The sequence below is a fragment of the Rhincodon typus genome, chromosome 5, assembly GCF_021869965.1.
Source record: "Rhincodon typus isolate 14 chromosome 5, sRhiTyp1.1, whole genome shotgun sequence".
Classification (NCBI taxonomy): domain Eukaryota; kingdom Metazoa; phylum Chordata; class Chondrichthyes; order Orectolobiformes; family Rhincodontidae; genus Rhincodon; species Rhincodon typus.
This window is the reverse complement of record NC_063336.1, coordinates 82629609-82654255: the sequence shown is the minus strand read 5'-3', so window position 1 is coordinate 82654255 and position 24647 is coordinate 82629609. Positions and strand designations below refer to the sequence as shown.

General features: G+C 42.5%; 1 protein-coding gene across 1 annotated transcript in view; it reads right to left on the bottom strand.

The window, feature by feature from the left end:
* LOC109917058 (collagen alpha-1(XXI) chain-like) overlaps window positions 1-24647 on the bottom strand; it is a 107736-nt gene that overhangs the window by 38274 nt on the left and 44815 nt on the right. The window contains exon 2 of the mRNA XM_048597079.1: window positions 7941-7985. Coding sequence (XP_048453036.1) covers window positions 7941-7985 — 45 coding nt within the window. The remainder of the gene's footprint in view (window positions 1-7940; window positions 7986-24647) is intronic.

The following is a 24647-nucleotide window of genomic DNA, read 5'->3' as shown; positions in this document are numbered from 1 at the left end:
CCTTGATCCTACCTGCCAAGGTTTTCTCATAACCCCTTCTAGGTCTCCTAAGTCCATTCTTCAGTTCCTTCCTGGCTACCATGTAGACCTCTAGAGCCCTGTCCGATCCTTGCTTTCTCAACCTTAAGTAAGCTTCCTTCTTTCTCTTAACTAGGTATTCCACATGTCTTGTCATCCAAGGTTCCTTCACCTTACCATCCTTTCCTTGCCTCAGTGGTACAAACCACTGTAGCAACTCTGTAGCAGTACCTGTAGCAACTGCTCCCTAAAAAACCTCCACATTTCTGTCGTGCATTTCCCTGAGAACATCTGATCCCAATTTATGCTCCGCAGTGCTGGCCTAATAGCATTGTAATTCCCCCTCCCCCAATTAAATACTTTCCCATACTGTCTGCTCCTATTCCTCTCCATGACTATAGTAAAGGTCCGGGAGTTGAGATCACTATCACCGAAATGCTCTCCCACTGAGAGATCTGACATTTGGCCTGGTTCATTGCCAAGCACCAAATCCAATATGGCCTCTCTTCTAGTTGGCCTATCTACATATTGAGTCCGAAATCTCTCCTGGACACACCTGACAAAAACTGCTCCATCCAAACTATTTGCACTTAGGAGGGTCCAGTCTATATTAGGGAAGTTGAAATCACCCATGACGACAACCCTATTACTTCTGCACCTTTTCAAAATCTGTCTCCCAATCTATCCCTCAGTGTCTCTGTTGCTACTGGGGGGTCTATAGAAAACTCCTAAATAAAGTGACTGCTCCTTTCCCGTTTCTGACTTCCACCCATACTGACTCAGTGGACAAACCCTCCTCCATGACATCCCTTTCTGCAGCTGTGATACCATCCCTGATTTGCAACGCCACTCCCCCACCTCTTTTACCTCCCTCCCTATTCCTTTCGAAACATCTATATCCCGGAACATCCAACAACCATTCCTGCCCCTGTGTTATCCAAGTCTCTGTAATGGCCACAACATTGTAGTTCCAAGTACTGATCCATGCTACCAAAGCTATTTGAATCATGCTGCCTCTGACAATGGAGCATGTGGCTGTCTCCATGGAATGGTAGGCAGCTGCTATGGACAGCCAGCTTCAGCACACACACTGTCTGCTGGACAGGTGCCAGACTGTGGTGTAAGAGTGCAAAGGCACCTGAGTAGGACACACTTTACATGTCTAGCCAAATGCCCCTGAGTAGCCAGCACAGTACTCCAAGTCATGTCATGTACTCTCTTAATCAAAGCCAGCAATACGCCTTGTTCTATCATCTCCCATCCTTATATGTTGAACTGCCCCTCTTCACAATTATTGCCTCTCCATCCCAGCATGCTGTCTCCAATCTCTACAACTGACTTCCCCTACCAGAGTAGATATCACACCAACACACCCCACCCGACCTTCACCCAACCCCCTCCCCACCCACCCCCACCTGACTGATATCTGTGCAGCTGACATACTGAGGATCTCCAGACTAGTTGAGCTGGACTTACAGGGCTGAGAGTGGCCCACTCCCTGGACTGCAGAGATATGAATCTGCTTAATTTGGACACCTCAAGTGGTAGGCTGGCTGTGTTTAAGCCCCTGGACCGATACCAGACTCTACCCTTGATATATGGTGTCTAGTCTGCAGGGAGCAGTCGGTGGGTGGAGCAGCAGCACAGAGTCAGTATAAAACTAACTGAGCTTGGGGCATATTGTAGCTGTAAAATAAACTGGAGTGATGTCACAGAGAAGCTGTGACCTGATTAGCTGGTAGGAAATCTGCACTAAATTTGAAATAGAACACAATAAAGAATTATTAATATGTTTATGTAAATTAATACAGTAATTAACTAAGTGGAGATGGTTGGGCAGGTGAGGTATTGAAGCTATATGATGTGGGAGCTGGCAGTTCGTATTGTGAGCTGCATTGACAACATCTGCAGCAACTGTTGGTTGCTCAAGGAACTTCAGCTCAGAGCTGATGAGCTAGAATCTGAGTTTCAAATACTGCGGCACATCCGGGAGGGGAAAAGTACCTGGATGCTTTGTTTCAGGAGGCAGTCACATCTGGTAAATTAGGTACTTCAAATTCAGTCAGGGACTGGGGACAACAGGGTGTGACTGCAAGTGAGGCATGTAGGATGATCCTGCATTCAGGAATGAAGGAGCCTCAACTCTTGACCTTGTCCAACAGGTATGAGGTACTTGCTTCCTGTGAGAATGAGGAAAAGGGGTGTACAGATGATGAGCCAACTGACCACTGCACTGTGGTACAGGAAGCCAGTTGAGGGAGCAAAAGGACAAGTGGTACTTTTAGGGGACACTATTTTAGGGGGATTGATAGTACCTTTGTAAGCAGGATCGAGGGTCCCACATGGTGTGTTGCCTGCCCAGTGCTACAGTGAGAGACATCTCTGATCGGCTTGAAAGGATATTGGAGCGGAAGGGCGAGGATCCAGTTGTAGAGGTCCACGTTGGGACAAACAACGTAGGCAAGGCTAGGATGAGAAACCTGTTTGAGGATTATCAAATACTAGGAGCAAAATTAAGGAACAGGACCTCAAGCGTTATAACCTCCGGATTACTACCCGAGTAATGTACAAATTGGCTTAAGGAGAAGAAAATTAAGGAAGGAAACATGTGGCTAAAGGAGTGGTGTGGGAAAGAGGGGTTCCATTTCATGGGGCATTGGCATCAGTTTTGGAGCAGGAGAGATCTGTACTGTTGGGACGGTCTCCACCTGAACTGATCCGGAAACAGTGTTCCAGCAAAAAGGATAAATAGGTCACTAGGACTTTAAAATAGTGAACTGGGGGCAAGGGAGGGGGAAACGACAGGAAGTATAATGGTAAATACAAAACAAAGCAGCAGGTTAACATGTGTGCTGGACGGTTTAACTGCATCGAAGATTATGAAAGAAATTAAAAGGAAGGAAAACTCAGGAGGTATTATTAATTGAGATGTTAGAATTCAAGTGGAAGGTATAAAAACTAGCATAAAGGCACTTTACCTGAATGCTTGTAGTATTCAAAACAAGGTAGATGAGTTAACAGCACAAACCATTGTGAATGAATATGATTTGTAGTCATTACGGAGACATGGTTGCAGGATGGTCATGACTGGGAATTAAATATCCACGGGTATCAGACTATTTGGAAGGACAGACAGGAAGGTAAGTGGGGGGGGGCAAACTCTGATATTTAAGGATGACATCAGGGCGGTAGTGAGAGGTGATATAGGTTCAATGGAGAATAAGGTTGAATCCTTTAGGGTAGAAATTAGAAATTCTAAGAAGAAAAGGTCACTGATAGATGTAGTCTATAGGCCACCAAATAATAACATCACATTGGGTGGGCAATAAACAAAGAAATAATTAATGTCTGCAGAAATGGTACGGCAATTATCATGGGGGATTTTAATCTACATGTTGATTGGTCAAAGCAGGTCAGTCAAGGCAGCCTTGAGGAGGATTTCATTGAATGTATCCACGATAGTTTTCTTGAACAGTGTGTAACAGAGCCAATGAGGGAGCAAGCTATGCTAGATCTGAACCTGTGTAGTGAGACAGGAATAATTAATGATTTTATAGTTAGGGATCCTCTTGGAAGGAGCAATCACAGTATGGTTGAATTTAGAATACAGATGGAAAGTGAGAAGATAAAATCCAATACCAGGGTCACGTGCTTAAACAAAGGAGAGTACAATAGGATATGGGAGGAGTTGCCTAAAGTAGACTGGAAGCAAAGACTTTATGGTGGTACAGTTGAGGAACAGTGGAAATCTTTCAACACAATTTTTCAAAGTGCTCAGCAAAAGTATATACCAGTGAAAATAAAGGACTGTAGAAAAAGGGGTAATCAACCATGGATGTCTAAGGAAGTAAGGAAGGCTATCAAATTAAAAAATAAAGCATATAAAGTGGCAAAGACCGGTGGGAAACTAGAAGATCGGGAAAACTTTAAAGGTCAACAGAAAGCCAAAAAAAAGCTATAAAGAAAAGTAAGATAGATTAAGAGAGTAAACTAGCTTAGAATATAAAGACAGATAGCAAAATTTTCTATAAATATATAAACAAAAAAGAGTGGCTAAGGTAAACATTGATCCTTTAGAGGATGAGAAGGGGTATTTAATAATGGGAAATGAGGAAATAGCTGAAGCATTGAACAGGTATTTTGTGTCAGTCTTCACAGTGGAGGACGTGAATAACATGTCAGTAATTGATGACAAAGAGACTAAGGTAGGTGAGGATCTAGAAATGATCATTATCATGGAAGAGGTAGTGTTGGGCAAGCTAATGGAGCTAAAGGTAGACAAGTCTCCTGACCCTGATGGAATGCATCCGAGGGTACTAAAACAGATGGTGAGAGAAATAGAAAATGCGCTTGTGGTAATTTTCCAAAATTCACTGGATTTTGGGGCAGTTCCAGCAGATTGGAAAACAGCAAATGTGACACCACTGTTTGAAAAAGAAGGTGGACAAAAGATGGGGAATTATAGGGCGGTTACCTTAACTTCTGTAGTGGGGAAAATGCTTGAATCTATCTTCAAGGAAGAAATAGCAAGACATCTAGATAGAAATTGTCCCATTCGAAAGACACAGCATGGGCTCATGAAGGGCAAGTCATGTTTAACTAATTTACTAGAATTCTATGAAGACATTATGAGCACAGTGGACAACAGAGACCCAGTAGATGTGGTGTACTTAGATTTCCAAAAGGCATTTGACAAGGTGCCTCACAAAAGGCTACTGCATAAGATAAATGTGCACAGCGTTATGGGCAACGTATTGGCGTAGATAGAGGATTGGTTAACGAACAGAAAGCAAAGAGTGGAGATAAATTAATGCTTTTCTGGTTGGCGATCAGTGACTAGTGGTGTGCCTCAGGGATCCGTGTTGGGACTGCGATTGCTTACAATTTACATAGATGATTTGGAGTTGGGGACGATGTGCAGTGTGTTAAAGTTTGTGGGTGACACTAAGATGAATGGTAGAGCAAAGTGTGCAGAGGACTCTGAATGTCTGAAAGAGGGATATAGATAGTTTGAGTGAGTAAAGGTCCGGCAAATGGAGTGCAATATTGTCCTTTGGTACTGTGACATTGTTGATTTCAGTGTATCATGTCCTGTGGGGATACTAGGGATGACAGTCAACATGGAGGCCCAGAGAAAGCACTGCCAAGGTGCAGCTGCCAGTTAACTGGCTGACTTTCAGAAGTTGGAAATTACAGCAATCTAGTTTTTCACTGGTTCCTGGGAGAATTGCAACCTGCTTGGAAATTAGGTGAGATTAGCCAGCAATAAGATACAAATGTATAAAAATTAGGGTCCTTTCTAGTGAGATTCTCATCTTGTAATTGAAAGCTTAAGTAGAAAATTACATTTCTTTTCGTGCTATTGAGAATTGCATCTTTTCATTCTCACCATATTTTTACTCATTTCTCACCATTGCTCATGCTGCTCAAGGGCTGAGAGTCCAATGCTTTTATGCACTTGTTACACATGCAGGCCATTTCACAACCGCAAAGGTTGTCTTACCTTCACCAAAGGTGTCCTGGACCAGATTCAAAGGGATACCAAACCTCCCCAAAAATCAAGTATGAACAAATCTTCAACACTTACACTTTCTAACATCTACATTCCCATACTCCCTATGCCCCTCCCATGCATTCTGATGCATTCCCCATAGTTCCTCATATTATCCATGCCAGCTACGCCCCTCTAGCCATCCTCATGCCACTCGTACACCTATGTCAGAAGTGCCAACTTTGTCCCATGCTCTTTCCCCTTCATCAGCCTGCCAATTCACTGAATTCATTCAAATGCACATGGACATATAATAATTCTGGTTTTATTACTTAAAGATCTGTATTAAATACTGCTCACTATAGAGAAAAGCACTTTCATTCATAAAAACATAATTTGATACGTCTTGACAGTTTTTAATAGGTTAATACTTATTGACAGTTCATGACAGTTCTTGGCAAGCCTTGACAAGGTAGACAGTTCTAAGGGGTTTATGCAACTTTTGCGCATAATCTTTTCCACAGTTAATAGTCAACAGGGAACCCGATCCTCATCATCAAGGGGTCTGGGGACCATATCTGCAGGAGCAGCTCAGCTTTCCAAGGGATACCCTGGCTATCCAGGAGGCAGACCAGCTGTTATCTAGTCTAATCTTCACACTCTGGGTTCCAACACCAACGACTCATTCTGAGTGAAAGCAGGCGGTCATCCAAAGGGCCAGCTGCTTCTAGGAAGCATGTATGTGTGAATTATGAACTAATCCCAATCCTGCCCTCTCAAAAATTAGAAATGGCAGGTTGTGGCAGGATTTGGGATTCCCGACTTATTCTGGTATTTTCACCCCACTTTGATGCTCCCTCATGGTGAAAATCTAGGCCTGGATGTCTTTTGATCTTGGGTACAGAACGATTTCCAGTCAATAAGCTGGTTTCCAGATGGCTCATCTACCTTAAAGTATGTATGTTTGATAAGTATAACCTGTATCGTTGATAAGTATAACCTCTTAAATCCTTTACTCCATAGAAATCTTAGGACCTTTTATCCATTAAAGATGCATATAAATGCAAGATGTTGTCAATAAAATACTTATTTTGAGCTAAAATAAATTTCTAGTACTTGCAGTATTTTACTTCAGTAATTACCTTGAACATTGAGTGAGATTATTGTTCTTTTTGTATCGGAATGTTGAACAGATCTTGATCAACAATATTTTAGTATGATTATTTGCAAAGGCGTACCAAGGGAAATATATTACAATCAAAGGAGAGATGACAATGACTCCCCTTGACAACAAGGCTGCATTTGACTAAGTGTGGCATCAAAGACCCTTAGAAAACCTGGTGTCAGTAGGAATCAGGGGAAAAACTCTCCACTGGTTGGAGTTATACCTGACACAAATGAAGATGGCTGTGCTTACTAGAGGTCAGTCTCGGTCTTTGAAGAGTTCCTCGGAGTAGTGTCCTGGGTCCAACCATCTTTAGTTGCTTCATCAATGGCCTTCTCCTCATCATAAGGTGAGAAGCTGGGATGATTGTCAATGAGTGCACAATGTTCAGCACCATTCACAACTCTTTAGCTACTGAAGTAGTCTATGTTCAAATGTGATAAGACTTGGACAATATCCAGACTTGTGCTGACAAGTGGCAAGTAACGTTTGTGCCATACAAGTGCTACGCAATGACTATCTCCAACAAGAGAAAATGTAACTATTGCGCCTTGAAATTCACTGGCAGAACCGTCACTACCTCCCACACTAAGTGCATTCTGGGTGTTATCATTGACCTGTAACTGAATTGGACCAGCCTTATATTACGGCACTAGAACAGGCCAGATGCTAGGGATTCTGTAGAGAGTAACTCACCTCCTGACTCCCCAGAACCTGTTCATAAGGCACAATCAGGAGTGTGATAGGATACTCTTAATTTGCTTGGATGAATGCAGTTCCAACAACACTCAAGAAACTTGATACAATCTGGACAAAGTATCCGCCTGATAGTACCATTCACTAGTAAACATTCATTCGCTCCACCACTGATGCTCAATAGCAGCCGCGTGCACCATTCACAAGATGCATTGTAGAAATTTATCAAGGATCCCTAGACAGTATCTTCCAAACCCACAGTTACTATCATCTAGAAGGACAGCCCTTCAAGCAGATACATGGGAATAGCACCACTTCCTGGTCCCACTAAAACACTTGCTATCCTGTTTTGTAAACGTATTGCTGTACCTTCAGTGTTGTTGCAACAAAATCCTGGAACTTTCTCCTTAATGATAATGTGGGTCTACCTACAAAATGTTCCGTAGCGATTCTGGCAAGCAGCTCGCTACCACCTTCTCAAGGGCCACAGGGGACAGGCAATACACGATGGCCCAGCCAGTAATGCCCAAATCCTATGAATGACTATAAAGAAGATGAGTTAGATGTTACCTGTAATCCTGGCAGTCCTGGCTGTCCTGATACACCCTTGTAACCCTTTTCAAAGAAATAAGAATCAGTATTACAAAAAGAATGTAAACTTAGCCCCAATGCCAGTAAATATATAATGCAAAAATCATTATTTTAGAAACATGAAATTGTGACTTCAATATCTAGTAGTTTTAATTGGGATCAACATTTAAAGAGCACCAAAGTTATATTTTTACTCATTACCCACTAGTTAATAAATATTCATAAATGATTTGAAAAACATCTTGGAAATCAGTTGTTTACATTATAGTCAAATAAATCTTCAGTAAATATTTAAGGGAATAACTGGATATAAATAGTGCTTTAATTGTCAGTGCTTTCCAAAAGAAATACAAACAAGACTAATCACATTTTGGAAAGTGTAAAATTCTTTAGTCTGGATGAATTGTATTACTAACTAAATTATAGAACAATAGCAAATTGTTAATAATAGCTATTAAAAAAACATTACAAAAAGGAGCTGGAGAACAAATTCTTACATTTAGAAAGGAAGATAGTTCAGGAAACTATTGACCAGAACCACAGGAAGTGTCTTTGATAGGAAAGCACAAATTCTGTGTGTCAATTCTGGCAATGCAGCTTCTGGTCTGTACCGTGGTGCGTAAGTTCAGAAGTTGTGGTGGGCAATCCAACTTTACTCCCTATCTATACTGTTGGACTGAAAATTTAAACTACAATTATGGAACTAGTATGAATTAGGGCTAACTGCCCACCAATTATGTAAAGAATTGTGAAATGAATCATGCTGAATAAATTAGACTTGATGCATTTTTACTGAAACAGTCTTTTTTAGAGCATTTGTGGTACAATGACTTGTAAGCCACACCCAAACCTTCCTGTCATTTTTGTCCACAGAACACATGCTGCTAAACCACAGATGTCAATGCCAGGAAGAAAACTTACGTCCTTTCGGATGGAATTTCTTACCCTGGTGGTGAAGAACTTGGAGGCAGAAAAGGCACTTACTTACTATTTGGTGGCTTACCCAAAGCCCATTGCCTTCAAACCCCTACTGGAATTAAGTTCTGGGTGGGAAGACCCATTGTCAAACTGCCCTTAAGTGGCCAGTTTTAAGAATCACTGAAGAGTCTCAGTCTGATGCTGTAGGATTAACCCAGCTACATGATGGCTGTCACGATGCCATGTGCAAGACAACTGCTACCCTGCCACCAGGTTGTCTTCTTGGGATAGAAGGGGGATAAGGGTGAGGTGCCTCAGAGGAAACTAGCACCTGATCAAGGGCCTGAATACTGGTCAGAGGGGTGGCCGCCTGGAGCCACCATCTTGTTTCCAATCCCCTTGCTTCCCTCTCTCAGAGACCACCAACCTGAGAAGGCCCCTCCCCAGCTCACTTAGCTTTATTCATGTTCCAGGTACTCTACTGGGAGGGGAATGCGGTGTGCAGCTTTTTTTTCTCCTGCTTTCATAGACTGGCTTAATTAAGTGAGATTTCCAGTTACAAATTCCTGATTCCAAGGAAGGTCCATGGGTGGTCACACCACTACCTGATAAGGGTGTGATTCAGCAGGACTCTCTGAAAGAGGTAGAGGTAATTGGGTCTCCAGCTGTCTGATAAGATCCCTGGGTCTGAAGAAGATTTCTGGTCAACAACTGAAATACTTGCCACTAGGATTAGGTTGTGTATACTTTGATTTAAGGTCAATGGTAAGTAATGTCGTTACCCAGGTGACAGCAAAATCTAACCCAACTGTATCCTTATTCAAATATAGAGCAGAAAAACATCTATAAACTAAAAAAAATGGTATTGAGAACAAGTTTCATACTTGATCTATCTAGATGATCTATCATCTACCAAATGCTTGTCTAGTAAACAAAATATAACAAATAATAATCAGCACAAATTACAAAAAGGAAAGTTACGTTTAACCCATCTTACTAAATGCTTAGAAGATATCATAAGAGTAATACAGCAGATGTAATCTATAACATACTATATAGTAGACTCACACAAACACATGAATTAAGAGTGGGTGTAAGCTGCTCAGCCCGTTGAGCCTGATCTGCCATTCAGTAAGATCACAGCTGATCTTAATATTCCACATTCCCACCGAGCACTAATAACCTTCCACCCTCAAGCTTATCAAGAATTTATCTACCTCCCTTTAAAAATATTAAAGATTCTGCTTCCATCACTTTTGGAGGAATAGAATTCCAAAGGCTCAAGACTCTCTGTGAGAAAAAAATTCTCCTCCTCTGCGACCTTATTTTTAAACAGTGACATCTAGTTCTAGATGAGTCCACAAGAGGAAACACCCCTTCCACATGCACCCTGCCAAGAGTCCTCAGATTCTTTCAATCAGGTTGCCTTAATACTCTTATAATTTCAATCAAGTCGCCTTATACTTTTCCAAACTCCAGTGGGTACAAGCCTAGCCTGTCCACTTTTCCTTAAAAGGAGCTGCTAGGTATTAGCCTCTTCATCTCAGAATCATGACTGAGGTAGGAGCATGTGTAGTCAGGGGACAAGTAGCAGAATAAATAATGATTTGCTATAAAAATGAAAACAGATTAAGGTTATAAATGTGGCTGGGAATTGGTGTTTGACAGGAATTGCTGCTGAGATCACGATTGTTCAAAATTTACATAAAAACGTGGAGGTAGAAATTTTTAAAAAATTCATCCATGGGATGGAGGCATCGCTGGCTAGGCAGCATTTATTGCCCAGAGGGTATTTAAGAGTCAACCATATTATTATGGGCTGGAGTCCCATGTAGGCCAGACCAGGTAAGGATGGCAATTTCATTCCCTAAAGAACATTAGTGAGCCAGATGGGTTTTCCCAACAATCAACAATGGTCATCATTAGACTCTTAATTCCAGATTTTTACTGAATTCAAATTCCACCATCTGCTCTGGGTGGGATTCTAACTCGAGTCCTCAGAACTTTACCTAGGTTTCTGGATTAACAGTCCAGCAATAATACCATTTGGCCATTGCCTTCCCAAATGTAAGTACAATTTCAAAATTTGTAGATAACACAATACATTAAAACATTAATAAAATTATGTAGCTAGCAAATAAATTTCAGTAAGGATAAATATAAGGAGGTGTAATTTGGTAAGCTGAAGAACAAGATTACTTGGTTCTCAGAAAATAAAAGTAGAAAATGAATTTAGGAGTACTAATGCACAAATTAATAAAGATTGACCATTTATTGGCCTGTGAAATGTGGTGGTAAGCTGTCCTTTTGAACTGTTGCAGTCCTTGGAATATAAGGACATTCACAGCACAGTTAGAAAGGAAGTTCCAGATATTTGAAAGAGTGAAGGAACAGTGATATAGTTCCAAGTCAGAATGATGTTTGAATTGGAGCTGATATTGCAGCTGGTGGTGTTGCCTTGCAACTTGTGCTCTTGAACATCTAAGTGTTAGAGATAACAGAGTTGGAAGGTGCTGTCTGAAGGGCTGTAGTGAGTTACCACAGTACGTTTTTTAGATGGTACATGCTGCTGTCCCTGTGCATTACCATTGACGAGAAACTGAATTCAACCAACCATACAAATACTGTGACTATAAAAGTACGTCAGAGGCTGGGAATTCTGCCACGAATAACTTACCTCCTTGCTCCCCAATGTCTGCCCATCATCTGTATGGCAGAGATCAGGAATGTAATGGAATACTTTCCATTCGTCTTGGATGAATGCAACTCTAACAGTGCTCAAGAAGCTCAACAACATTCAAGACAAATCAACCTGCTTAACTGACACTCCATCCACAACCTCAAACATTCATTCCCTCTGCCACCAATGCACAGAGGCAGCAGTATGTAATGTCTACAAGATGTACCGCAGCAACTCATCAGAGCTCGTTTGGCAGCCCGCCACCTCTACCAACTAAAAGACAAGGGCAGCAGATTGCTGGTAACACTATCATATAGTCATACCACCTTTGAATTTCCTTTCAAATCTTACACCATCCTTACTTATAACTACACTGCTGCTTCTCTATTGTCACTTGGTCAAAATCCTGGGACCCCCCCTCCTGCCAGTACTATGAGTATTTCTACATAAGATGGGCTGCCACAAATCAAGAAGGTGGGTCACCACCATTTTCTCAAGGACATACCCAGTGATGCTCACATCCAAATTTAAAAAAACACAATTGCAGAGAAATTTCTTAGTACAGAATGGTAAGAAAATATGGAATCCACAAGTAGTTGATCAGTCAATAGTACAGATGCCTTTATCGAAAAGTTAACTAAACAAAGGAAGGAAAAGTGAACAGGAGATTATGATGAAAAGATGAGATGAGGAGGGATAGGAGAAGGTTTACACACAGCTCATGCATTTGTTTAGATTTGTTGAGCTGAATATTCTCTTAGGGTGCTCAGCATTCTCTGTAGAAAATTCTGCTTTACAGGTATGTGTATATGATATTCATCGAGGAAGGATGAGTTTATAAATGTTTTATTGTCTGCTTTTCACTCTGTAAGAGAACTTTTAAGTCACATTGCTTTTTGTAGAACTGATGTGCACAAATTGGCAATCGTATTTCTTATATTACAACAGTGGTTGCAATTCAAAAATACTTATTTGGCAGTAGGATGCTTTGGGATGGCTTCAAGTTGTGAAAGGTATGATATAAATGCATAAGTCTTCCTTTTATTGCGTCACTTTTCAGGGTAGAAATGCTGTCCAAATCATTCAATTGTGAATTGATTCTCAACTGACTTATATACATATGTGAGATATTAAAAATAATAATAAAACACAAGTATAGTATTAAATTGAATGAGTGGTAGCAATCTTTGAGTTCAAGCCGTGCAACAGACTAATCCGCACAGATGAAATTCCTGTATTATGATGCTGGGTTGATATCCAGAACGGTGGTCACATCTGATGGAGGTGGAATGGCCTTCCCATCTCAGTCTTAGGGAGCAGGATGTCAAAGGTCAAAGTTGTGTTTACCACATTTGGTGTGTTTCTGACTATGGAGCCCATCCTCAGGGGAAAGTAGTCACTTGTCCTGAATTTGATGGGATGGCCTTTTCATTAGCAGGGAAAATGATTTATTTAGATGAAAGAACAAGAGGCCACAGTGTCACGACGATCCTGATCGTCTCTTTTTTAAAAAATCTACCCTGTTTTTCAAATCAACCTGTTCAGAGATGTTATCACACACCTAGGGAACAGGTGGGATTTGAATCGAGCCTACCAGTCCAGGGTTAGGTACACTACCACTCCACCTCAAGAGGGCCCCTTAATTAACAAGGGACTGGTTGAGTGGCAATAGAAGCAGCTGGAGGATGGGGGTGAGAATGGAGATAGTACTCAAGAAGTGTGATCCAATTTAAATAGACCACTCCTGCAATTACTGTGACTGCAGTCTCACTGACCCAATTCCTCTACTTCTCGTGGAACAGAAAAGGCAGAGGTTTGGAACTGGGGCACAGCTTTTCCTCATTTTGTTTATGAGGATCTGGAGGCTCTTTTGATGGCAGTGAGGGAGAGGAGGGAGATTTTCCTTATAGAGGATTGCAGAAAAAGTCATCCTTTCCTTCAAGCAGGCCTGGTCAAGGTGGTGGATGCTGTGACCAGTCGGAATGTATTCAGGAGGAACTAAGTGCTGTGCCAGAAAATGTTCAATGATCTTTCCTCATTCTGGTAAGGTGAGGACAATGCCAAGCCCTCATGATAATCCTCAAAGTAAGTCAACCCCCAGCACACACACCACTTGAGAAGTCTGAGGGTACATGCGACTCTTGCATTACCATTCAGGATGGTTCAAATCTATATTGCTGTTAAGGACCTATCAGCACCATACAAGCAGCATCCTACCTCAACAAGTCATTGGCCGCTGAGACTAGCAGTGCCTTAGCTCTCCATCTCTTTCTTTTCTTCTTGAAGAGGAAAGCAGCCCACAATGCCCAAAAAATGACCAATACAGGAAGAGTCACCATCCTACAAATCATTACCGTGCAAGAGGAAACAGTAAAAATTTTCAGCATAGTTGATCACAAGAAAAGCAGGGGAGGTGAAATTGATATCCCTGGTTGCAAGACTGCTTGCAAGAAGACACATTCCTGCATGGAATTGAACATGGGGTTTCTTTTTTTGAACACAATAAAGTAATGACATGAAACCAGATATGTAAACTTCCTTTTAATTAACAGACAGAAAAGATGGATGAAGTAGTGAAAAACAGCAAGGGTCCTTTAGTAGGGTCAGTGAAACCTCTGTATATTTGTGCACCTTCACTGGTGGTAACAGTTGCGGTATTCTAGTTTGTATCTTCAGTGGAACTGCTCTCACAGGTTGCTAAAAGCGAGTTCCAGACTGTCTTCTTCGTTAGAAGAGCTGAACTGAAACATGTCTGTATCAGGTGATTGCTGACATTAATGACATTCTAATGAGACCCTTAAATTTAGCACCAAGTTTGGACAGTTTCTGTGCACCTCTGTTCTGCACTTTCCTCTGCCTGTTCCTTTTCTACCTGCTCCTCCTCCTCTTCCTTTGAGCTGTGCTGATCTAGCACATCACTAGCACAAGGTCCACACTTGTATGGAGGACCATGTTATGGAAACAGAAACAGATCACCACTATGCATGAGCACGTTGCATAAGAAAATAAGAAATAGGAACAGGAGTTGTCCCTCAAGCCTTCCCCATCATCCAAAAAGATCACTGTTGATCTGTCCCAGGCCTCAACTCCTCTTTGTGCCAGCTCATCATGGCCCTTAGCCTCCCGATACTTCAAAAATTTATCTACCTCTTCTTTATAAATACTGTCAGTGATCTAGCCTTCACAGCTCTCTCTCATAGCCCCATTTTCCAGCACTTGGCCCGAAGCATTGTAGACTGGATGAAACTTTTCTACTTGATGGAGGAATCAATGACCAGGGGTATGCATCTAAGGTAAGGGGTAGAATGTTTAGAGGAGATGTGAAAAAAAATGTTCTCACCCAGAGGTTGTGCACTTGGCCCAAAGCATTGTATGCCTTCTTCAATGTTATGAGGGTTTCTGCAACTAAGACCCCTATAGGCAGTGAGTTCTGGATTCCCACCACCCTCTGCTGCACTTTTATCAGGTGAATTTCACCTGAAAAGGAGCAGTGCTCCGAAAACTTGAGATTTCAAATAAACCTGTTGTACGTTAACTTGGTGTCGTGTGACTTATGACTTTGTCCACCCCAGCACCTTCACATCAGTTTTAAATAAGAGTTCCCTTATTCTGTAACTGTCTTCTAGTTTGAGATTTCCTCACTAGTGGAAACATCTTCTCAACATCTACCCTGCCAAGACCCCATTAGAATATTCTTCATTTCAATAAGATCACCTCTCATTCTTCTAATCCCTAATGAGTAAAGGCCTAACCTATTTAGCTGTTCTTGAAAAGTCAACTCCTTCATCAACTCAGTGAATTTCTTTTGAACTGTTTCCAATACTAGAATGTTGTTTCTTAAATATGGGAATCAAACCTGTAAACAGATGTGGCCTCACCAATACTGTGTACAGTAATCAGGACTTACCTATTTTTGAACTCCAATCTCCTATCAATAAAGATCAAAATTTCATTTGCCTGCTTCATTACTTCTTATGTCTCCATGCAAAACAACATCCAGAACACTCTGCGTTGTATTTTTCTAGAGCCCAAGGACTGATCTTTGTGGCACTCCACTAGTTATATCTTTTTAAATTGAAAAAGACCCATAATCCTGAGTCTCTATCACAATTTATCATAAGCCTTCTGGAATTCCAAATACGCTACATGCAATCGTTTCCTTTTATCAACTCTCATAGAATCATAGAGATCTACAACACAGAAAAGGCCTTTCGGCCAAGTACATCCTCACTGTTCAAAAATAACCACCTATCTACACTAATCACATATTCCAGCACTTGGCCCATAGCATTGTATGCCTTTTTAAATGTTATGAGGATTTCTGCATCTATGTAGGCAGTGAGTTCTAGATTCGCACCATCCTCTGGGTGAAAACATTTTTTTTCACACATCTCTAAACCTCCTGTCCCTTACCTTAAATGCATGCCCCCGGTCATTGATCCCTCCATCAAGGAGAAAACTTTCTTCCTGTCTACCCTATCTATGCTCCTTTTAATCTTATCCATCTCAGTCATGTCCCCTCTCAATCTCCTCTGTTCTAAGGAAAACACCTGTCTGTCAAAACTCTCTAGCCAGGCAATATCCTGATAAATCTCCTCTGCACCCTCTCTGACACTATTACGACTGTCCTATACATGGATTCCAGAACTGCACACAATATTCTAACTGTGACCTAACCAATATTTTAAAACTTTGCCTGTTCTATCCTCAAAGAACAATTTGTTAAACATGATTTCTTGAAACCTTGATGATTCTGCTTGATTGCATTAAGCTTCTCTAAGTATCCTGTTTCTGCTCCCTTAATAATGGACCGTAGCATTTTCCAAATGGCAGATGTTAGGCTGACTAATCTGTATCTTGCTGCTTTCAGTCTATCTCCCTTCTTCCACAGGGGCATCACATTATGTTTTTCCAATTCCCATGACCCTCCCAGAATCCAGTGATATTAGGAATATTTTGTCCAATGCCTCTACTATCACTGTAGCCACTTCCTTTAAAACCCTTGGATGCAAGTTATCAGATCTTGGTGACTTGTCTGCTTTAAGTGCTATTAATTTGTCAAATACTCTTTACCCATGATAGGGACTGTTACAGATATTCCTCCAATTAGTATCTTGCATATCTGTTATCTTTAGGATGTTTAGAGTATCCTCCACTGTGAAGACTGATGCAAACTATTAGTTTAAATTATCTGCCATTTCCCTCTTCCCCTTTATAAATTTCCCTGTTGCATCCTCCAAGGATCCCATATTTACTTTTTCAACTCACTTTCACTTTCCATACCCATAGAAGCTCTTGCTGTTTGTTTTTATATTTCTTGTGAATTTACTTTCATAATCAATTTTCTCCTTTTCTGTTACAGTTTTACTTATCTATTGCAGATTCTTAAAGAATTCTTAATCTTCTGGTCTACTTGTAGTTATTGCTGTTTTGTGTTTCTTTGTGTTTGATTGGATCCACTCCTTGACTACCTTTATTAACCACAGGTGGTTCATCCTTCTCATCAAGTCCTTCTTTTTGATTAGAATACATTTTGCTGAGCATTCTAAAATATCTGCTTCAATATCTGCCATTGCTCATCTGCTGACTATTGGTCTATTTTCTCAGCCTACTTTAGACAACTCTTTCTTCATTCCAAATTGCTCTTATTTAAATTGAGGACATTGGCTTGAGACCCAGATTGCTCTCCCTCAAATTTGAAATTTTATCTTGCTGTGATAGCTAACCCCAAGAGGATCCTTAACTACTGGATCTCTTATTAATCCAGCCTCACAATATAATACTGCTCCTAGGTAGGTAGGTAGGATCTGCAATGTACTGCTCTAAGAAACAATCCTTGATGCACATTTCAAATTCATCTTCTATGTTACCCTTGCACCTTTGATTAGACCAGTACATATATGGATTAAAATCACCCATGATAACTGTAGTTTCTTCTCAAATACCTTCATTATTTCTGGATTTATCTCAGCTCTACAGTGGTGCAACTCTTTGACGGCCTACTGGCAAGAGCCATCCATGACTTCTTTTCCTTGCTGTTCCTTATTTCCACTCAAACTGATTCCACAATCTATTGCAACTATATCAATACTATCCATCGCAGTGATACCTTCCTTTATTAACAAAGTTACACCTCCTGTCTTTCCTTTTTGTCTATTCTTCCCCTAGCATGTAAAACACTCTGAAATATTAAGTCCTCAGTCTTGGTCACCCAATAACCACATCTCCATAAAATCAATCAAGTTGACAGTCATTTATTTCTAAATGTGCCATTAACTCATCCACCTTTTTACAAATGTTGCATGCATTCAGATAAAGAGGCTGAAGCTTTGACATTTTACAGTTATTACTTTGGTTCTAATTACTGCTGCATGCTTCTGTGTATATTTTCCCAACCCTTCTTGTCACACTTTACAGGAGCATATTGCAAGGTGACACCTGTCCTGTCCAGACAGTGGAACTGCGCCTTCAGAAGTCCGATGGCCTGGTAAATGGCAGTTGTAATAAGCAGGTGGCTTCAGTTGTTGGGCCTCAATGCCTTTGTCTCAGATTCTTGTAAAGGGATAAGCATCCATCTCATCAAGTGATATCCCTTGTTCCTGAGACTCCAATCACATAACTTGGGGTGGATTGAAGAGCTGTGCATGCTGGATTGCTGGTGGAAGAAAGATTCATGGCAGTTTCAAGAAAATGAGTACACACAAGCAGGAAGGCTTTGTTGTGACTGAATATTGATGGACTGCAAACTCTTCCTTTTGATGAATCTCAAAAACTGGTGCCTTAATGGTTACATGGGTATAAACGTTGAAACCCTGTACCTGGAGGAATCTAGCCTTTGAGTTTATACCCACTGCCATTGAGCCTGCAAGGCCCCATCAACCCTGTACACAGACACCAAGAGCTAGATTTCTAGGTCCTAGCAGGTGGAAGGTCATAAAATTAGTCACGTTGCCCACCATGCAGATTTCCTGCCACCACTGAAGTTTGAATCTTAAGAAAGTGACAGAGGCCATAACCTCAACATGGAACTTACTACTGATTATGGAGCTACCTGAATATGTAAAAGAACCAATGCTATCTAGAATGTGATGCACTTTCACAAAAAGAGTATCGACAATCTGCAAAAAGATGTGTACAGCCCATTTGCAGAACAACATTAATGTCTGCAGTTAGTCCATGGAAGGAGCCAGAAGTAAATGAGTTCAAACCACAAAGCCACTTATGACTACCAATAATCACCGTGAACAGCCCAGCAATGTGTGAGGTCTTCTGCTTTGAAGGCACATATCTTTGACTATTGCCCTGGAGAGTTATAATTTTCTACAGCATTGGTTCTTTTACATATTCAGGTAGCTCCATAATCAGTAGTAAGTTCCATGTTGAGGTTATGGCCTCTGTCACTTTCTTAAGATTCAAACTTCAGTGGTGGCAGGAAATCTGCATGGTGGGCAGCGTGACTAATTTTACGACCTTCCACTTGCTAAGACCTAGAAATCTAGCTCTTGGTGTCTGCGTACTGGGTTGATACTGGTTGGGGTACTAGTATCTGTGATAACCAGGAGTCACAGTCTAAGGATACAGGATAGGCCATTTAAGATTGGAATGAGGAGAAATTTCTTCAACCAAAGAGTGGTGAGCCTCTGGAATTCTCTGCCACAGAAAGCGGTTGAGGCCTAACACTGAATGTTTTTAAGAAAGAGTTAGATTATAGTTCTTAGGGCTAAAGGGATTGAAGTGTATGGAGAGAAAGCACGAACAGGGTACTGAGTTGAATGATCAGCCATAGAGTTATAGAGTCATATAGCAAGGAAACAGACCCTTCAGTCCGACTCATGCATGCCAATCGAGTTTCCCAAACTTGCCCGTGTTTGGCCTATATCCCTTTAAATCTTTCCTAATCCTCTACCTGTCCAAACGTCTTTTGAAAGATTTAACTGTACCTGAATCTACCACTTCCTCTGGCAGATTATTCCACATAAAAACTACTCTCTCTGTGTAAAAGTTGCCCCTCAGGTCCCTTTTAAATCTTATTCCTCTCACCTTAAAAATATGCCTTCTAGTTTTGAACTCCCCCACCCTAGGGAAAAGACCTTTGCTATTCACCTTATCTATGCCCCTCATAGTTTTATAAACCTCTAAAAGATCACCCCTCAACCTCCTACGCTCCAACCTATCCAGCCTCTCCTTATAACTCAAAACCTCTAATCCTGGCAACATCCTGGTAAAGCTTTTCTGAACCCTCCCCAATTTATTAATATCCTTCCTATAGCAGGATGACCAGAACTATGCACACTATCCAAAAATGGCCACGCCAATGTCCTGTACAACCTCAACATGCCTTCCAACTCATATATTCAATGCTCTGAGTAATGAAAGCAAGTGTGCTGAACACCTTCTCAACCACGCTGTGATGCGACTTCCAAAGAACTATGTAACTGAACCCCTAGGTCTCTCTGTTCAACAACACTACCCAGGGCTCTACCACTAACTGTATAAGTCCTACACTTGTTCATTTTACCAAAATGCAATATCTTGCATTTATCCAAATTAAACTCCGTCTGCCACTCCTCAGCCCATTAACCCAATTGATCATGATCCCTTTGTAATCTTAGATAAGCTTCTTCACTGTCAACTATACCACCAATTTCGGTGTTATCCGCAAACTTACTAACCATTCATCCTAATTTCTCAGCCAAATCGTTTATATAAATGATAAACAACAGTGGACCCAGAACTGGTCCCTGCAGAATATCACTGGTCAAAGGCGTCCAGTCCAAAAAACAACCATCTATCACCACCCTCTGTCTCCTACTGTCAAGCCAATTTTGTATCCAATTGGCAAGCTCTCCCTGAATCCCATGTGATCTAACTTTACCAATCAGTACACCTTGTCAAAGACTTTTACTGAAGTCCATGTAGATGTCTACTGCTCTGCTTTCATTAATCGTTTTGGTTCCACCCTCAAAAAACTCAATCAAGTTTGAGAGACATGATTTTCCATGTACAAAGCCATGCTGACTATCCCTAATCAGGCCTTGCCTTTCCAAATGCATGTAAATCCTATCTCTGAGAATCCCCTCCAACAACTTAGCCACCACCTACATAAAACCTTGGCTTCTCCTTACAGCTTTTCTTAAATAATGGCACAACGTTAGCCACTCTCCAGTCCTCCTGCATCTCACCTGTGGCTATAGATGATACAAATATCTCTGCGAGGGTCCCCACAATTCTTCCCTAAATTTCCTCAATGTCCCGTGATACACTTGATTAGGTCCGAGAGATTTATCCACCTTTATGTTTTTTAAGGTTTCTAGCACTTCCTCTTCTGCAATGTGATCTATTTTCAAGACATCAATATTTATTTCCCCACATTCCCTAGCCTCCATGTCTTTCTCCACAGTAAAACTGATGCAAAATATTCATTTAGTATCTTTCCCATCTTCTGTGGTTCCACACATAGATGACCTCATTGATGTTTAAGGGGTCCTATTCTCTCCCTAATTGCTCTTTTGCTCTTAATGTATTGTAGAACCTCTTCAGATTATCCATAGCTTTATCTGCCAAGGCTATCTTATATCTCTTTTAGCCCTCTTGCTTTCCCTCTTAAGAATGCCACCACATCCCTTATATTCGTCAAGAGATTCACTTGATCCCAGTTGTCTATACCTAACATATGCCTCCTTCTGTTTTTTGACCAGAACCTCAATTAATTTATTCATCCATTGTTCCTTACTCTTACCAGCCTTACTCTTCACTCTGACAGGAACATAATGTCTCTGAACTCTCATTATCTCACTTTTGCAAGCCTCCCACTTACCAATTGTTCCTTTATCTGCAAACAGAGTAGTCCAATCAAGTTTTGAAAGTTCCCGTCTCATACTGACAAAATTTATCTTACCCCATTTAAGGGCATTCACTTTTATACAAGGTCCCATAACTTTCCATAACTATTTTCAAACTAATAGAATTATGATCATTGGTACCAAGTGCTCTCCCATTAACATTTCTGTCACTTGCCCTGTGATTATTAAGAATTTTCTTGAACACATTTAACAAATTCCTCACCATCCTAGACCTTAACACTATGCCAGTCCCATTCTATATTTTAAAAGTTGAAATCCCCGACTATTACAACTCTATTATTCTTATTTATATCTGAGCTCTCTCAACATATCTGCTCTTCAATTTCCTGCTGACTACTGCGCGACCAATAGTACAATCCATCAAGATGATCATCCCCTTCTTATTTCAGAGTTCCACTCATATAGCTTCACTGAACGATCCCTCAGGAATATCCTAAGTATAGCAGTAATGTTTTCCCTAATCATAAATGCTACTCCTCTCCTCTTTTGCCACCTTCTCTACCTTTCCTATAGCATCTAAATCTGGGAACATTGAGCTGCTGGTCCTGTCCCTCCCTCGGTCATGTTTCTATAATAGCTATGATGTCCCATTCCATGTTCCTATACATGCCCTAAGTTTATCTCCCTTACCTGTAAGGCCCCTTGCATTGAAATAAATGCAGGTTAATTTTTCAGGGTTACCTTGTTCTCTGACTTGCTCTTGCCTGCCTTTTCTAATTAACTTGCTCTCCTTAACTTCAGAATCATCCTCATCTGTCTCTCTATTCTCACTACTATTTAGGATCCTCCCAACTCCCTCCCTTCCAGTTTAAAAGGCTCCCAAATAGAACTAGCAAATCTCCCCACCAGGATATTAAACCCCCTCCAGTTCAGGTGAAACCTGTCTCTTTTGAACAGTCTCTTCTACGCCAGGAGAGATTCCAATGATCCAGAAATCTGAATCCCTGCTCCCTGCACCAGCTCCTCAGCCATCGACATTGACGACATTGCCATCGACACCGCTGCTGACACCACCGCCTCCGTTTCGGAGGCCAACACCACAGACATCGAGGACGCACCTGCTGACACCGCTGCTGCCGCCGCAACCAACATCCAGGACTTACCGACCAACTCCGCTCCTCCCACCACCTACCCCGTTCTGCCCACCGCTGACATCGCTTCGCCCACCACCGATGCCGATGTCACTCTGCCCACTGCCAATGCCGATGCCACTCTGCCCACTGCCAACGTCGCTCCGCCTACCACTGATGCCTCTCTGTCCACCAACGATGCCGCTCTGCCCACCACCGACGCCGACGTTGCTCCACCCACCGCCTCCACAGCCAGCAGCTCCAGAGGACACAGCAGCACCCAGCCCTGCCGAGTCTTCACCATCCCCCCCAGACCTCCCCCTTTACGAGGAATGAAAGGTTGTCCTCCAGTAAAGGGTTCACCTTTGTCCCCCTCCACCCAGACATCAACGAATACAGCTCATGCTTGGACGTTGAAGTTTTCCTGCCGCCTCCGCCTCCGCGCTTACTTCTTTAACTGTGAGCCTAATTCTCCATCTACTGACCCCTTCTCCAACACACCCCCTCCTCCCGGACACCACTCCAAGGCCTCCTACCCTCCCTCGACCTCTTCATCTCCAACTGCCGTCGCGACATCAATTGCCTCAACCTCTCCACCCCTCTCACCCACCCCAATCTCTCCCCCACAGAACATGCAGCCCTCCGTTCCAACTCCAACCTCACCATAACACCTGCGGACAAGGGAGGTGCAGTTGTAGTATGGCGCACTGACCTCTACATCGCCGAGGCCAGGCGCCAGCTCTCTGACACCTCCTCCTTGATCATGACCCCACCCCCGACCACCAAAACATCATCTCCCAAACCATCCACAACCTTAAAACTTCAGGTGACCTCCCACCCACAGCCTCCAAGCTCATCGTTACCCAACCCCGCACCGCCCGCTTCTATCTCCTTCCCAAAATCCACAAACCTGACTGCCTTGGTTGACCCTTATCTCCGCCTGCTCCTGCCCCACCGAACTTATCTCTACTTATCTCGACTCCATTTTCTCCCCCTTGGTCCAGGAACTCCCCACCTACGTCCATGACACCACCCACGCCCTCCACCTCCTCCAAAACTTCCAATTCCCTGGTCCCCAACACCTCATCTTTACCATGGACGTCCAGTCCCTATACACCTGCATTCCCCATGAAGATGGCCTAAAGGCCCTCCGCCTCTTCCTGCACCGCAGGCCCGACCTGTCCCCCTCCATTGACACCCTCATCCACTGATCCGAACTCGTCCTCACCCTTAACAGTTTCTCTTTCAATTCCTCCCACTTCCTACAGACAAAGTGGGTGGCCATGGGTACCTGCATGGGCCCAAGCTATGTCTGCCTCTTTGTAGGTTACGTGGAACAATCCCTCTTCTGTACCTCCACTGGCCCTAAACCCACCTCTTCCTCCGTTACATCGATGACTGTATCGGCGCCACCTCGTGCTCCCACGAGGAGCTCGAACAGTTCATTCACTTCACCAACACTTTCCACCCCAACCTTAAGTTCACCTGGACCATTTCTGATACCTCTCTCTTTTTCCTGGTCCTGTCTGTTTCCATCTCTGGCAACCACCTGGAAACCGATATCCATTTCAAGCCTACCGACTCCCACAGCTACCTAGAATACACCTCCTCCCACCCACCTTCCTGCAAAAATGCCACCCCCTATTCCCAATTCGCCTCTGCCGCATCTGCTCCCAGGATGAGGCATTCCACTCCCGTACATCTCAGATGTCCTCGTTTTTCAAGGACCGCAACTTCCCCTCCATAGTGGTCAAGAACGCCCTCGACCGTGTTTCCCGCATTTCCTGCAACTCATCCCTCACACCTCCTCCCGCAATAACAACCAAAACAGAATCCCCCCCGTCCTCACGTACCACCCCACCGACCGCCGGATCCAACGCATCATCCACCGACACTTCCGCCATCTGCAATCCGACCCCACCACCAAAGACATTTTTCCCTCCCCACCCTTATCTGCTTTCTGGAGGGACCACTCTCTCCGTGACTTCCTTGTCCACTCCACACTCCCCTCCAGCCCCACCACACCCGGCACTTTTCCCTGCAACCGCAGGAAGTGCTATACCTGCCCCTACACCTCCCCCCTCCCCCCCATCCCAGGCCCCAAGAAGACCTTCCACATCAAGCAGATGTTCACCTGCACATCTGCTAATGTGGT